The sequence below is a fragment of the Phyllostomus discolor genome, chromosome 10, assembly GCF_004126475.2.
Source record: "Phyllostomus discolor isolate MPI-MPIP mPhyDis1 chromosome 10, mPhyDis1.pri.v3, whole genome shotgun sequence".
Taxonomy (NCBI): domain Eukaryota; kingdom Metazoa; phylum Chordata; class Mammalia; order Chiroptera; family Phyllostomidae; genus Phyllostomus; species Phyllostomus discolor.
This window is the reverse complement of record NC_040912.2, coordinates 44,730,742-44,747,763: the sequence shown is the minus strand read 5'-3', so window position 1 is coordinate 44,747,763 and position 17,022 is coordinate 44,730,742. Positions and strand designations below refer to the sequence as shown.

At 36.9% G+C, this 17,022-nt stretch overlaps 1 protein-coding gene across 3 annotated transcripts in view; it reads right to left on the bottom strand.

The window, feature by feature from the left end:
• The window catches only part of FAM185A (family with sequence similarity 185 member A), a 64,756-nt gene that overhangs the window by 21,501 nt on the left and 26,233 nt on the right, over positions 1 to 17,022 (bottom strand). For all 3 annotated transcript variants that reach the window (XM_036010724.1, XM_036010723.1, XM_028526009.2), the window contains one exon: positions 12,504 to 12,545. In XM_036010724.1, the coding sequence (XP_035866617.1) occupies positions 12,504 to 12,545 (42 nt within the window). The remainder of the gene's footprint in view (positions 1 to 12,503; positions 12,546 to 17,022) is intronic.

Here is a 17,022-nt window from a genome sequence, read left to right as displayed (position 1 = left end):
TGTGATCCCTCCTACTTTGCTCCTCTTTCTCAAAATTGCAGCAGCTATTTGGGGCCCTTTATGGTTCCATATAAATTTTTGAAGTGTTTGTTCTATGTCTGTGAAATATGCCATTGGTACTTTAATAGGAATTGCATTGAATGTGTAAATTGCTTTGGGTAGTATGGACATCTTGATGATGTTAATTCTTCCAATCCATAATCACAGTATGTGTTTCCATTTGTTTGTGTCTTCCTTGATTTCTTTCTTCAGTGTTGTGTAGTTTTCTGCATACAGGTCTTTTACCTTTTTGGTTAGGTTTATTCCTAGGTATTTTGCCTTTTTGCCATATCAAATGGGAATTTTTTCTTGGTTTCTGCTTCTGCTGTTTCATTGTTGGTATACAAAAATGCCTTTGATTTTTGGATACTGATTTTGTATCCTGCTGTTTTGTCAAATTCGTTTATTAGGTCAAGAAGTTTTTTCACAAAGTCTATAGGATTTTCTATGTACACTATCATGTCATCTGCAAACAATGACAGTTTTGTTCCCTCCTTTCTGATTTGGATGCCTTTTATTTCCTTTTCTTGTCTGATTGCTGTGGTGAAAACTTCCAATACTATATTCAACAGAAGTGGTGAAAGTGGACAACCTTCCCTTGTTCCTGATCTTAGCAAGAAAGCTCTAAGATTTTGCCCACTGAGTATGATGTTGGCTGTAGGTCTCTCATATATGGCCTTTATTATGTTGAGGAATGTTCCCTCTATTCCCACTTTCCTGAGGGTTTTATCATAAATGGGTGCTGTACCTTATCAAATGATTTTTCTGCATCTATTGATATGATCATGTGATTTTTGTCTTTGCTTTTGTTTATGTGATGTATTACATTTAATGATTTGTGAATATTGAACCATTCTTGCATCCCTGGGATGAATCCCACTTGGTAATGGTGTATGACCTTTTTAATGTATTGTTGGATGCAGTTTGCCAATATTTTGCTGAGGATTTTAGTGTCTATGTTCATCAGCGATATTAGCCTGAAGTTTTCTTTCTTTGTTATGTCTTTATCTGGTTTGGGGGTTAGGATGATATTGGCCTCATTAAAAGAGTTTGGGAGTCTTCCATCATTCTGGATTTTTTGGAATAGTCTATGAAGGATAGGTGTTAGCTCTTCCTTAAATGCTTTGTAGAATTCTCCTGTGAAACCATCTGGACCCAGGCTTTTGTGTGTCGGGAGTTTTTTTGATTACTGCTTCAATTTCATCTGCTGTTATTGGTCTGTTCAGGCTTTCTGCTTTTTTCATTGAGTTTTGGAAGATTATATTTTTCTAGAAATTTGTCCATTTCACCTAGGTTTTCAAATTTTTTGGCATACAGCTCTTTGTAGTAATTTCTTAAATCCTTTGTATTTCTATGGTGTAATCTCTCCTCTTTCATTTCTGACTGTGTTTATTTGGGTCCTCTGTCTATTTTTCTTGATGAGCCTGCTTAAAGGCTTGTCAATTTTGTTTATCTTTTCAAAAAGCCAGCTCCTGGATTCATTGATCCTTAGAATTGTGCTTTTAGTCTCTATGTCATTGAATTCCGCTCTGATCTTGGTTATTTCTTTCCTTCTACTTGCTCTGGGCTGTCTTTGCTGTTGTTCCTCAAGTTCTTGTAGGCGTAGGGTCAGGTTGTTTGTTTGAAATATTTCTGTCGTTTTTAGGTAGGCCTGTATCACTATGAACTTCCCTCTCAGGACTGACTTGGCTGTGTCCCATAAGTTTGGAGTTGTTGTGAGTTCATTTTCATTTTTTCCAGAAACTTTTTGACTTCCTCCCTAATTTTATTCTTGACCCATTCATTGTTTAATAGCATGCTATTCAATCTCCATGATTTTGAGTGTTTGGGGTTTTTCCCTTGGGGTTGATTTCTAGTTTCAGTCCTTTGTGGTTGGAGAAAATGGTTGGTGTGATTTCAATGTTCTTGAATTTGTCCAGGCTTGTTTTGTGTCCTAACATGTGGTCTATCTTTGAAAATGTTCCATGTGCTTTTGAAAAGAATGTGTATTTAGCTTCTTTGGAATGAAGGGCTCTCTATATATTAGTTAAGTCCATTTCATCTAGGGCATTGTTCAATGCCACAATATCTTTGTTGATATTTTGTTTGGAAGATCTGTCCATTTTTGACAGTGGGGTGTTAAAATCCCCTACTATAATTGTGTTGCTGTCATTATCTTTCTTGAAGTCCTCTAAGATTTTCTTTATGTATTTGGGTGCTCCTATGTTGGGTGCATACTTATTTACAATGTTTATGTCTTCTTGGTGGATTCTTCCCTTGAGTATTATGTAGTGACCTTCTGGGTCTCTCTTTATGGCCCTTTTTGGGAAGTCTATTTTGGAAATCTGATATGAGTATTGCTACCCCGGCTCTTTTTCCCCTGTCTGTTTGCTTGGAATATTTGTTTCCACCCCTTTACTTTCAGTCTGTGTAGGTCTTTTGTCCTGAGGTGGGTCTCTTGTAAACAGCATATGTGTGGTTCATGCTTTCTTATCCATTCAGCTATTCTATGTCTTTTGATTGGAGCATTTAACACATTTACATTTAAGATTATTATTGATAGGTACTCATTCATTGCCATTTTCATACCTGTGTTCCTCTCTGTCTCTATTTTCCTTCCTTTCCCTGGATCAGTCCCTTTAGCATCTCCTGCAGAGCTGGTTTGGTAGAGGTGTATTCTTTTAGCCTTCTTTTGTCTTGGAAGCTCCTTATTTGGCCTTCTATCTTGATTGAGAGACTCCTGGGTAAAGTAGTCTTGGTTGTAGGCCTCTGGTTCTTACTACTTAGAATGTTTTTTGTCATTCTCTTCTGGCTGGGAGCATTTCCATCAACAAGTCAGCTGCTAACCTTAACAGGGCCCCCTTGTATGTTACTTCCTGTCTTTAAGATTCTCTTTATCTTGGAATTTTACCATTTTAATTATGGTATGTCTTTTTTTTAAGATTTTATTTATTTTTTAGAGAGGGAAGGGAGGGAGAGAGAGAGGGAGAGAGGGAGAGAGAGAGAGAGAGAGAGGGAGGGAGGGAGAGAAACATCAATGTGCGGTTGCTGGGGGCATGGCCTGCAACCCAGGCATGTGCCCTGACTGGGAATCGAACCTGCGATTCTTTGGTTCGAAGCCTGCACTCAATCCACTGAGGTACGCCAGCCAGGTAATTATGGTATGTCTTGAAGTGGGGCTCTTTGGGTTCCTCTTGATTGGGACTCTCTGTGTTTCCTGGATTTGTGTGACTTTTTCTCTCATCAAATTAGGGATATTTTCCATCATTACTTTTTCAAATAGGTTTTCTGTCCCTTGCTCTTCTTCTCCTCCTTCTGGTATCCTTATTATATGGATATTATTATGTTTCATATTGTCTTGTATTTCTCTTAATCCCTCTTCATTCTTTCTGAACCTATTTTCCTTTTTTTGCTCTTTCTAGGTGTTTTTTTCTACTCTGTCTTCTAGCTTGCTGGTCCAATTTTCTGCTTCACCGATCCTGCTTTTCATTCCTTCTACTCTGTTCTTCAGTTCAGAAATTGTATTCTTCATTTCCTCTTGGCCCTTGTTGATAGTTTCTATTTCCTTTTTCATGTGGATATAGTTTGCAGTGAGTTCATTATAGTTTCCCTGTAGTTTCTGGTAATTCATCATGAGCTCATTCAGCTTCCTGATAATCATTGCTTTGAACTCAATATCTGATAGTTACCTCTATTTCATTTAGCATTCTTTCTGAGTCTTCCTCCTTTCCTTTCATTTGGGGATTGTTTCTTTGTCTTCCCATTTTTTGTGAGACTGTTCTTGTTAGCTTCAGCTTATTACATTGATCTGTTCTGGCTCCCTAAGTTTATGGTGTGAACTTCTGTGGTAGAATACTGTGAGATTCAGTGGTGCAGTCTCCTTGATCTCCTGACCTCACTGGTCTTGGGATGTTTAAGTTGGCTCTGTGTTTGTCTTTGGGTTTTGATTGATGTTGGGTCTTTCTTTGGTGGGTCCTTCCCACCAGCTGGTTAACTGAGGGTCACTCTGTCCACCATCTCTTGTATTTTGTTGTGCTGGTGAGGGCAGGTTGTATTGAAGCTGGTTTTCCCATGTATACAAAGTTTTGGGGATTCTCTCTTGCTCTTGTTCAGTTGTTTGTACTGTGTATTTTCTCCACTATTTAGTTGTATTTCCAGATTGGTTCTGGATTGAGGTTTGTGTGGTTTCCACTTCCTCCTTCACCTTCTTCTCTTGTTATCTGTTGGTGGTTCCTTTATTGTTGGGTTTCCTCTTCCAGTGGGTATCCTCGTGTTCACCACTTCTACCTACCCTTTTTTGTGATCATTTGGAGGGGGAAGGCAAAATGGTTTAAGACAGCAAGAGAGTATTCTATGATATTTACAGTAGCAGCCAGTAGAGATGAGATAGGAGATCCATTGACTATGTATAGTGTTTGTTAACTGTGATCTTCCACCTAACTAGCCACTTTTTAGAAAGGACAGAAAGAAGGTAAGACTCTTGTTGGGGAAAGAAGGGTTGTGAGTTGGATCTAGAAAACAGTGAGGTTGTGGGAGGTCAGATTCTGAGGTAAGGTGAGAGTAAAGGATAGTAAATGGGTGTAGTGTGTGAGAGAATAGAGTTAACCACTACAGTAATAGAGTTCAGGAAACTGTGAGGTGGGCTAAGATCCAGGAGGGTTGTTGTGAAGTATTTACAATTGTATGGAACAGCTATTATTTATAATAATATTAGAGCAACAATCATATGACAGAATCTATGTGATCTGGATAATAAGAATAGGGCATATAGGACCTTGAGTAGTGTACTAAAAACACAAGTGATGTGACGTACAGTAAATTAGCAATAGGGTATGAAAGAGCAAACAGGGGATACCTGTCAAATGATACAATATAACCAACCAAGCAAAGAAGACTATACAAAAAGAAGAGGAATACAAAAATACTATTAAAATAAAAGATGTAAGAATAATGAAAAAATACAAATATACAATAACTTGCAGGCTCTCTGTTATAGCAAAGTGAATTTTGTCTCACTGTCTCAACTGTTGCGATGCCCCGTCTTTGGGTCCATGTCTGGTCTTTTCACAATTCCAGGTTTTTTTGTCTCATTTGTGGGTATTTAAAAAAAAGCAGAAGAAGGGAGGAAGAAGAGATAAAATTGGAAAGAAAGGAAGAAGGAAGAATACAAGAAAGAAGGAAAGAGAGGAAAAAGGTACTGAAAGATAAAATAATAATAAAAGTTAAAATAAAAGATTACTTAAAACAACAACAACAACAACGAAAAAAAAAAAAAAACTCTTGCTTGTTTCAAACTGGCCAAACTGTTTTTTCTGGTCTTGCTGGCTCCAGCAGGCTGAGGCATGATTGGTATTTCTTTTCTTCCTTCCAATCTGCACCCAACCAGTCTTGCGCACACTATCCCCAGAGCTAGCCTGACGCCTCTCCCTGGTGCCTTGGGTGTGGGATTCAGGTCTTCCTGAGAGCACTCTTTCCCCAGGGTTACCATTGTGGGCTGGGGTGTGGTGGGGAGGGGGTGTGCATGCGCAGCCAGGCTGCCTTGGTCCCTAGGGTTTGGGTGCATGCTCTTCCCAGTGCTATAGGGCTGCACAGGGCATTCCGTGCAAACTTCCACACAACCTCAGGATTGCTGCTGGGCTGGGTGGGGAGGAGGTCGATGGGCTGTTGTAGGAGAATTCCCCAAATAGTTTTTCTTTTGGAGAAATTCCTCCTACTCAAGCCTACTGCTCCATACAGCCCAATTCTCCAGCCAGACCAGTGACTGTCGGGGTCAGTGCCCATCACTGCACGACTCAACTCTCCTAAGCCGGTGTCCACAAACTCCGCAGGTGATCACAGCTCGTGTGTTTGCCACTTTGTCCTGTGTCCCCTCTCTGCAACTTCAAGTAACCAGGTCTCTCCCAGTGCTGCTTAAACCTTGATTTGCCAGGGAAGGAGGGAGCAGTTGACCCAGCTCTCTCCCAAGTACTCTGTGTCAGACCTGGGGGTGGGCCCTGAGCCTGGGGCTGCAGCTGCCCTGGTCCCCAAGCTGATCCCTGGGACCTTATTGCCTTGAAGCACTCTCCTTACTGTCTTGTTTTTCAGTGTCCATTACAATTTTCGGTCTCTTATTTTCATATATGCTGGGGTACTGTTGGCTGTTTGCTCTGTTCCTCCGTAGATGGGCTAGGTATTTTTTCCCATGTGTAGAGGGGAAGTGGAATCTGCTCCCTCCTACCCTGTTGCCATCTTCCCTCCAAGATGTTCTTTCTTAAAAGATATAATTATTAGTGTACAACTTCTGGCAATGCCTTGGGAATGTAAAGCTAGGTGAAGAACTCTGTTAATATCCCTCTCCCACCATTATCTATTATCACCCTCTGCTTTCTCCTGTTGACTTGTTTTAAATGGAACGTGACTGATGTTCCAGATGAAAGTTATTATTTTTAAGAATGAATTCAAGGAAAATCAGGGTTTTGATAATCAAATATTTTCTAGCACTTCAGCTTCTTAGAGAGTTCTATACTATGACAGGAAGAACAGAGTTTTGAGAGGTAAGTTAGAATATATTGGATTGGCCAAAAAGTTTGTTTTTTTCTGTACAATGGCTCTGGTAGCACTTTAACTCCATTCAAAGCAATTTTGTTAGATTGTTTTGGGACAGCTGTCATATCAGTGTGCATTTAAAAAAATCAAAATTGGTGAACTTCTGTGTTGCCATTTTAATGTTGAAGATGGAAAAGAGTATTTAACATTTTTGACAATTTATGCTTACAACTGAAATGTAAAAAAAGATTTATGCAGTATATAGAGAAGGTGGTCTGACTGCTCAAATGTGTCAAAAGCTTCATGCTGGAGATTTATCACTGGATGATGCTCCATGGTTGAGTAGAACAGTTGAATTAAATTGAGACATTAATTGAGAACAATCAACACACTGTGCAAGAAATAGCTGACATACTCAAAATATCCAAGTAAATAAAGTTATTGGTGAAAATGAAAAATGTATCTTTTATTTTACAGAAAAAACTAAATGGACTTTTTGGCCAATCCAATATATACAAAATCCAAATGACTGATGAGATTACTTAAGAAGCTAATCAACTACATTACCTAAACTAGAAATAACCATAATTTATATATTCTTCTTAATAAATCATGGAGAAGACAGTATATTTTCCTGAAATCAGATAGGATATTACATAAATCATCTCAAGTTCCTTAATATTCCAACTGGGTAATAATATATAAACTTTTCTTTCTTTTTTAAAGAAAACTGAATTTTCTTTGTCCTTTTTAAGAGATTTTATTTATTTATTTTTAGGGAGGGAAGGGAGGGAGAAAGAGAGAGAGAAACATCAATGTACGGTTGCCGGGGGCTGTGGCCTGCAACCCAGGCATGTGCCCTGACTGGGAATCGAACCTGCAATGCTTTGGTTCACAGCCCACACTCAACCCACTGAGCTACACCAGCCAGGGCTTATATAAACTTTTCTTAATGCCTATTCCAATATTTTGAAGCTCCTGCTATTCTAACATATTTCCCTCTCAGGTTCCTACACATCACTTTTTGTTCCTTTATAACTGTTTTGCTTTCACTAATATCAATTCCTCAAAATCCAAATTACTCAGTAGACTTTATTTGGTTGTCATGGTTTGTAAGAGCTGCCTTCAGCTTTTTCAAGCAAATCTTTTGTTTTAAGGAAAACAAAGCAACCAACCAAGAAATTACAAATAAACATTATCCACTTGTTACCTTTGGGATTAAGACATCAAACTCAAAATTTCTCCAGTCATAACAATAGGTTTTAGGCTCACAAACACCTCTTGTTTTGATTAATAAAGTTTTATTGGAATATAGAGATATCTATTTGTTTGTGTAAAATCAATGGCTGCTTTTGTGTTAAAATGACAGAGTTGTATAGTACAGACAGACTGTGTGGCCCAGAAAGCCAGTAATATTTACAATCTGGCCCTTTACACACAAAGTTGGCCAACACCTACAGCAAACCATTTGTTTGGAGGAAATGAACTTTTCCCCCAAAAGACAAAATGTAAAATTTGATTGTATTTAAGATGAAGAGACTTAATAATTTACTGAAACTAGATTTTTTCTCCATAAGGGCTGAGAATTATGCAGTTATAAAATTTTTGCTTATAGAAATTTAAAAAACTTGTCTCAAGGCAGTTCTAACTTCTCATTAACCCTGATCACTTACCCTTAAGAAAATAAACAGGTAAGCCACAGACTAAGAGAAAATACAGGAAAAAAAATGTCTGACAAAGGGTTTGTTCCCATGATATATAAAGAACACCTAAAACTCTATAATAAACAGACAAATAATCAAATTGAAAAATAACTGGGCAGTAAAGGAAAAAATAAACAAACGGGACTACATCAAATTAAAAAGCTCCTGCATGGCTAAGGAAACCATCATCAAAATGAAAAGGGAACAGACTGCATGGGAATACATATTTGCCAATGTTACATCAGACAAGGGTTTGATCTCTAAAATATATAAAGAACTCATCCAACTCGACAATAGGAAGGCAAAAAATCCAATTAAAAATGGGCAAAGAACCTAAATAGACACTTCTCCAAGGAGGACATACAGATGGCCCATAGACATATGAAAAGATCCTCAACATCACTAGCCATGAGAGAGATGCAAATTAAAACTACAAGATATCACCTCACACTAGTCAGAATGGCCATCATTACAAATCAACAAACAAGAAGTGATGGCAAGAATGTGGAGAAATGGGAATCCTCATGCACTGATACAGCCTGATGGAAATGCAGACTGATTGGAAATGCAGACTGATGCAGCCACTGTGGAAAACAGTATGGAATTTCCTCAGAAAACTAAAGATGGAACTGCCTTTTGATCTAGTGATCCCACTGCTGGGAATATACCTAAAGAATCTTAAAATATCAATTCAAAAGAACTTATTACCCCTATGTTCATAGCAGTGCTATTTACAATAGCCAAGCACTGGAAACAGCCTAAGTGCCCATCAGTAAATGAGTGGATTAAAAACTGTGGGTACATTTATACAATGGAATACTATGCAACAGAAAGAAAGAAGGAATTCCTACCCCTCACAACATGGATGGAACAGGAGACTATTATGCTAAGTGAAATAAGCCAGTCAGTTGAAAGACAAATACTACATGATCTCACCTATGAGAAGAATCTAATGAACAAAATAAACTAATGAACAAAACAGAACTAGAAGCAAGGAAAAGTGGAACAGACTGACAATGACCAAAGAAGAGGGAGGAGGGTGACAGTGGTAGAAAAAAGGGGAAGGGACTAGTCAAAGAACATGTATGAATGACCCATAAACAACTATGGGAGTTTGGGGTGGGGTGGGTGGAGGAAGGCAAAAGGGGAAAAATTAGGGCAACTGTAATAGAATAAACAAGAATTTAAAAAAAGAAAAATATATAAATTATCTATTACCACCCTAATACCCTATTGTAGTTGGAATAAAGTCCCCATTCTTACCATGTCTACAAGGCCTGATGATCTTAGCCCTCACTTTCCTCATCTCCCACCTTTCTGCACAAGTCTGCTTTCTATACCTCAAAAATGATAAACTTATTCCATTTTTGGGACTTGCACTGATTGTTCCTCTATCTGGGGAGCTCAATTCTAGAATTTTATATATTCTTTCCGATTATTCTGGCCTTAGTTCAAATATACCTTCTCTAGACCCTCCTGATTGTTAAATAAAATAGCTTTTTTAACCCACTCTCTATCCCATTACCCTCTCTTATTTATTCATTGCTCTATCTGAAATTATCTTTCTTATTTACATACTTATTGTCTTCTCAGTCCTAGGCTGAACACAGGGACTGTGTCTTGTTGACCAATTTAATCCTCAGTACCTAAAAGAGTTCCTGATATGGAGTAGGCACTCAATAAGTATGTTGACTGATTACCCCCAGTCTTATTGTTTTCAAATGTTAACACAGTTTTAACATCAATAAACAGTAAAATAATTTATATCTTCCTTTCTCCCAAAGTCTTAATATAGATATTCATAGAGTTAAAGGAACATATAAAATGAATACTTCCCTTATAATTAAGGTTAAAATATAGTGTGGCTTCATTGCCATTTCTCTCCATCTGTCTCCCTTCCTTCCCCTCTCCCTAAAAAAGTAAATACATAAAATCTTTTTAAAAAAATAGTATGGCTTAATAGTTCTATACGATAGACAATATACTGAAAGAGAAAAGAGACAGTTTACTGAAAGGCTACCATGCATTGGGCTGTACTTAACACTCTTTAATTTCTCAACAACCTTATGTTATATAGGTGGTATCCATGTTATGCATAAAAATGAACACTTGGAGAGATTTAGTAATCTGTTGAAAGTCACACAGCTGCCATGTGGTAATACCAAAATTCACAGTCAAATCTATTTCTAAAATCCATGTTTTTCCACACTATCACAGATCAATACATGGTAACTTACAAGTGCATACTTTTTCCTTTATTTTGATTCTTCTAACATAAAACTCAAAATTTACCAATGATATTTATAAAACAAGAAAACCAACTTTTATTTACCTTTACATATCTGTGTATTTTCAACCTTTTTAAAGTTTTTTAAAAAACAACATAAAGCCATAATTTGTTTTGCTAAAGAAAATTATAAAGTGTCATTAATACTTCTATAATTCTGGCCTATCTACATCTATTTGATACAGATGTAATAGATAGATATCTAATCTATATTTCTTAACTCTGGGCTCAGGTAATTTTCTTTGAGTGGAAAGATTTATCTAAGAAAAATAAAACACCTGGCCTAAAAATCCCTCTAATACTTAACAGTGGGAAAAGGGGAATGTTTACAGGGAAAATTAACAAGAATGCATAATATTAATCACTTATACAGAGTATTAAACCATCTTCCAAAATGTAAATTATTGTATATTTCATCCTTGCTAGTACTATTGTTTTCCAGTATGTATAGATAACCATTTTCAATTTTAGAAAGAATGGTTTTCCCATTGTGTTCCCACATTTCTACCCAAGAATAGCACTAGGATTATTATATCATATCATATAAATTCCACGAGTTCACATTTTGCCTAAAAGGGCTGCTAGTGGGCAGTGAAACTCCCTGTGCCTTTCAATTTAAAATATTCCTCTCCTTTTCCCCACTTCCTATACTGCTATAAACCCTACCCATATCTAGGACTTCTCCCCAGCTAGCTCAGCTTCTAGCCAGTGTACCTTTTTGTTAAGCCTAGAAATTTCTTTACTATTCCCCGATGCATTCTCTGATGAAATGTCAACAGTAAATCTTGATTTACCATTGGAACACAGGTTAAATCCTTCTATCATGTCTTGGTTAAAATAATTTATAATTATCACTGAGGAAGCCTTTATCTTCTGTTTATTCCCCATTCAACATAAAAGTTAAAATCTCTAGAAAACTTAAAGGAGATGTACTTTAAGCCAAAAAATCCATAAGTGATAGTGAAAAAGACTGTTGGACAAATCCAGTATTTCAATCAGCACAAAGAAAGGAAAATGTAAAATGTCAAAAAGGAGGCCCTGGACGTTCATACTGGCTATAAGCCACAGCTCCCCAACAAAGATCCCAATTTCTCATCCCTGACCCCTACTGTCTAAGGACTAAAAAACCACCACTGCTCAGAGAGCTCAGAGTGTGCCTTCACCTAATAGGCAAACAGATGCTACTTGGGATAGAGAAAAGCTCCAGGGGTATGCAACCTTTTGGCATCTCTGGGCCACACTGGAAGAAGAATTGTCTTGGGTCACACATTAAATACACTGGGACACGTAATCACACACAAAAATCTCATAATGTTTTAAGTAAATTTATGATTTTCTGTTGGGCCACATTCATAGCCATCCTGAGCCGCATCACTCCGTGTGCTGCAGGTTGGACAGCCCCCAAATCTGAACTTTTTCCTCCAGCAGGCCCAGTATCACATATGTGATTAGGTCTAAAGTACCATTAGCCACTATTAGTTCTGGCCTAGGATTAGAACAATAACAATAATGAAGATGGCTATTATGTATTGCATTTTTACCATATGTCAGACATATATATATATATATATATACACACACACACACACATATACATATAAAACCTTGTTTAATCCTTATAACAACCCTATGATAAGTACTTATTATTTCAATTTTTCAGATGCAGAAACTGAGGGACAGAGAAGTTAGATAATTTGCCCATGTATAAAAAGTGGTGAAATCAGAATTCTAACCCTACTCTGATTGAGGCCAAATCTATAATTATACAATATTTATAGGATGATGAACCAATGAATTTCCAGAAATAATTTCACATGTTCATACATTGGGCTTATTTTTTTATTTACATATCAGGATTCTACCATGTCATCAGTTAAACTGTAGACTTTATTTAACCTAACAAGATATCACATAGTTATTTAAAAATCATGCAAAATTTACCAACTAGTATCTTATTTTTTAGCACATACCTACTGTGATGTTACCCATCTTGCTTTGTAATGTTATATTTCCTGTAAAAGAAAGGAGAAAATATATAAATTTATATAAATAAGTAAAAATAAATTATATATATAAATTAATATATTAGGAATAATCTACAAAGGAACTGTGTTATATGGCATTCTACAACATGGTTGGAGATTCACAATGTTATTTAATAATATCATTTTTGCTGTTGGCAATTTTTCACAGTACCAAACACCAATCAGATATTTAGTTGCAATTCTGAAATAAATAGCTTTAGGCATCTATACACACTCTATTCCTCCACTCCACCTTAAACTTTTATAGCATAACTACAAAACATACCACCATACATTCTGGGAAACATGGAAGAAATATCATACTTCTAAAATCCACAAATGAAAAAAATCACTGACTATGCATTTTCAACCTAAACATCATTGTATTTATCAGACTACACAAAGCCAAGTTTTGAACCAAGTAATACTAAAATAATCTAAGAGAAAAAAAAAACTATTATTTTTCAGGCCAGTATGCTATGCCTATATGTTAGATTAAAGTGGTTTTTGTGCTGAGTTAAATAGTTTGGGCGCAGAAATAATGAACACATTGAAATATGACTAGCAAATTAAAAAGCTTCAAAGGTTTCCATCTTTCAAATAAAATATATTTTCCAGGACAAATAAGGGATATCGTAACCATTCTTCTCAGTTCCCCTCCTCCAAACCAAAAATAGTAGGCTATTTCTTCATATGTGTGTTTGTATAACTACTCTGAGCCATACTACCCATATTTACTATACTGAAGGTGTAAGCAATATTACCTCTTCTACCACAATTTCAAAACCACACTAAAGAGGAATTATTATCTTAAAATTAATCTACATTAAGTAAACCCATTTATTTCATTTCATGGGCACATGATTCATTTGTTCAAGTAAGATGTGTTACTACAAAAATTTCTTAAAACTTTTACATTCCATCATACTTCATGTGAGTATAATAATGGGTACATTTGTATAGGAACAGAACTTGGTTTGTAGATTTCAAAAAATTATTTTCAAGTCTCAGTAAGTTATAAAGTTGTAAAGAAACTGTTAAATGTGTTATGTAAACATTATTTCATTGCTGTGTTCTAGACATTCTCTTCTAGTTTCAAAACCAGTAAATGTAGATTCACTATCACACACAAATAGTGGCTAAAGATCATACAGCTACTTAGGTGAATTACAATGATTCCTGTGCCTCAAGTCCTTGTGTACCTCCTCCCCTCATGTGTAGGCTAAACCTAATGATTTTCTTTTGACAGAGAAAATAGGGCAAAAGTGATGGGATGTTCCTTTCAAGGTTAGGTTACAACCAGGTTCTGGCTTCTGTCTTACTAGCCATCTTTTGCTGTGATGGAAGCCAACCAGGCATTTGTTAACTGCCCTATGAAAGAGGTCTCCATCCAACAGGAACTGAATCCTGCCAACAACCACACAAGTAAGCTAGGAAGCAGATTTTCCTTTGGCTGAACCTTCAAATGAGCCCAATTACAACCTCAGGAAGACTCTTGAGGTAGAGGACCCAGTTAAGCTGCACTGAGATTCTTGACCCATCCAAACTGTAAGGCAATAACCATTTGTTGTTTTCAGTTATTAAGTTCTGTGGTAATTTGTAACACACAAAAAGATAAATAATACAGATGAAAGCTGGAAGTGGGATGCTGCCATAATAAATATCTAAAAATGTGGGAGTAGCTTTGGAACTTGGCAAATGGGTAGAGGTCGGAAAGACTTTGATGAGCATGATACAGAGGCCTGAATTGCCTTAAACAGATTGTTGGTATGTTTCCCATGAGGGTCCACACTAGTGAACGGAAGTAAGAAAAAATGTTTTGGAAATTTGGAGGAGGAGGGTACTGTTTAGTAGTACTGGAAACTTAGTAACACTCTCACCTTTAATAATGTGGAAAGTAGGAAATATGCCTAATAAAGTGAGATCTAGTTAAAATTTCTAAGCAAAGTCAAAGTGTTATAGGTGATGCCTATTGTTTTCCTTATTGCTTACAGTAAAATGTAAGAGAGATAAAATAAAGGACTGTTAAACAAAAAAGAACCAGGACTAGAATGTTTTTGAAAATTCTCAGTCTCTCAGATGATCAATGATGCTAAGGTTGAGAATGGCTTCTAAACAAACTTTGAATCCGGGCACTGCCACATATGGCCTAAAAATGAAGCTGAGAGGGTACAACTATAAAACTTTTGTTAAGACCCCAGAAAGATCGAGCACCCTCGATCTATACCTCACAGTATTAATGTTGTACAAAAAGTACTTCAAAAATAATAAGGGTAGATCTCATAGATCTTCAATCAAACAACAGGCCCTCTAGAAAGCTGGAGGCCCTCTGAATAAGTCCATATTTTCAAAGAATTCTTAGATGTAGCGTTTATCTAGTGGAATTTTCCCCAATGATTCACAGGAGGCTGACAAAATTTGACACAAGTACAAGATCTATCTGGGAAAAGTCCAGCCATTGTTAACATAACAAGAATGGTTTGTATGACATCAATGTAATCTGGCAGCCAAGGAGAGTGGACTGGAATGTGCATGTGTGAACAATGATGACTTCACTGTACTAGTCAGTGGGACCAGTCGATGCTGTTGAGTGAGTGTGTTCTGTGTGGCTGTCACATTCAAAATGACTGAGTGAGTAGAGCAATGAACCTGCATCAAATTTTGCATAAAGCTTGAACATTCCTACACAGAAACTACTCAGATGATTCAGAAGGCCACAGCTATGGGTAACTGGTGACAATGAACCTGCTCATGTCTCACACAGAGTTGTTTTTTGTTTTTGTTTTGTTTTGTTTTTGCAAAACATCAAATCACCCAGGTGACTCAGCATCCTCTACAGCCCAGATTTGGTGCCCTGCAACTTCTGGCTTTTCCCAAAAGTAAAATAACCTTTGAAAGGGAAGAGATTTCAGACCATTGATGAGACTCAGAAAAATATAACAGGGCAGCTGATGGAGATTGGGAGAACTGTGGGAGGTCACAAGGTGCCTACTTTGAAGGGGACTGAGGCATCCTTGTCTAATGTACAATGTTTCTTGTTTCTTGTATCTTCTTCAATAAATGTCTTTAGTTTTCATAGTACATGGCTGGATACCTTCTGGACAGACCTCGTATATCAACAAACACACTGCTAAGCGGGACTAAAAGAAACAGTGACAGCAAAAAATGAAAAGGGAACACTGGACCCACAAAATTCTACTGGCAGAAAGCAGGCTGAGAAAATCACTCAGCTACAAAAACATGCTACATTTCATGAAAAAGGAAGGATGACTCAGAGGAAGGAACCAACAGCTTAGAAAACAAACCTTGAACCCTAAAGAATTATCCCCAGACCTTGAGGTCTAATCAAGGAACCTCCAACATTTGCCCATTCAAATTTCAAAATCACTACGAATCAATGACTCCTTTTTGCTTCTTATTTTCCCCCTTTGAACAGAAAAGTCTAGAGCAATTATCCTACAACTATTTTATCATTGTATGTTGGGTATGTAGGTGGTGTGTGTGGGGGTTGAAGTGGGAGTACTAGATAATTTACTTTAGTTCACAGGTCTTCAGGTTCAGAGGAACTATAATACAGGCATACCTCAGAAATATTGCAGGTTTGATTCCAGACCACCACAATAAGCAAATATCACAAAAAAATAAGTTGTAATTATTTTGCTGGTGGAGGTTCTTGCCTTCAATTTATAAAATATGCAACATCTGTGAAGCACAATCAAGTAAAGCACAATAAAACAAGATATTCCTGTACTTGAGGATTTGTACTTAAGCAACTACACCTGTGAGGCCTCTTCTACACTGGATCTGATCTTGATGTAGAGATTCTGCACTCTGAGATTATATATAATGGGATGCGACTTTCAGGATCCTTGGGAGGAAGGGAGTATATTTTGCATGTGGGAGGGTCATGAATCATGGGAAGTGGGGGTGGGAGCAGAGGACAAATAGCCATCTAAAACCTTATAGGATATCTGGGAAAGATACACACATGAAAAGTTAAAAATTAGCATTTATTACTAGTTATAAATTAACCTTGTAAGTGAACAGTATGAATTAGGTGCCTTAGCCATTAAGAGAAAAGACTAAAATGACCTAACATGCACAGGAAGAACAGTCATATTGAAGATTATCACCATAGTCGAGATTTGAAACATGGGTAAAATTTGAATATGCTGAGGCAAAAAGATTTTCTGAAAAAAAGAATTACATAAGCAAAGATTAAAATGTGGAACTACACATGTTACATTTAAGTCATGCAAATCAGCAAGTCTATAAGGACAGAGATCACATCTTATTTGGCAGTATATTTTGAGAGCTTAGCACAGTACCTAGTATATACACAGTAAACACGATTACCTTTTTTAACAAATGTTCAAATTTAGTTTGGAAAAATTGGTATAAAGCAATCTGTAGCAGAACCATAGAATGCTAGTCTATTGACTTCATCCTACACTGAAGGAGTCAG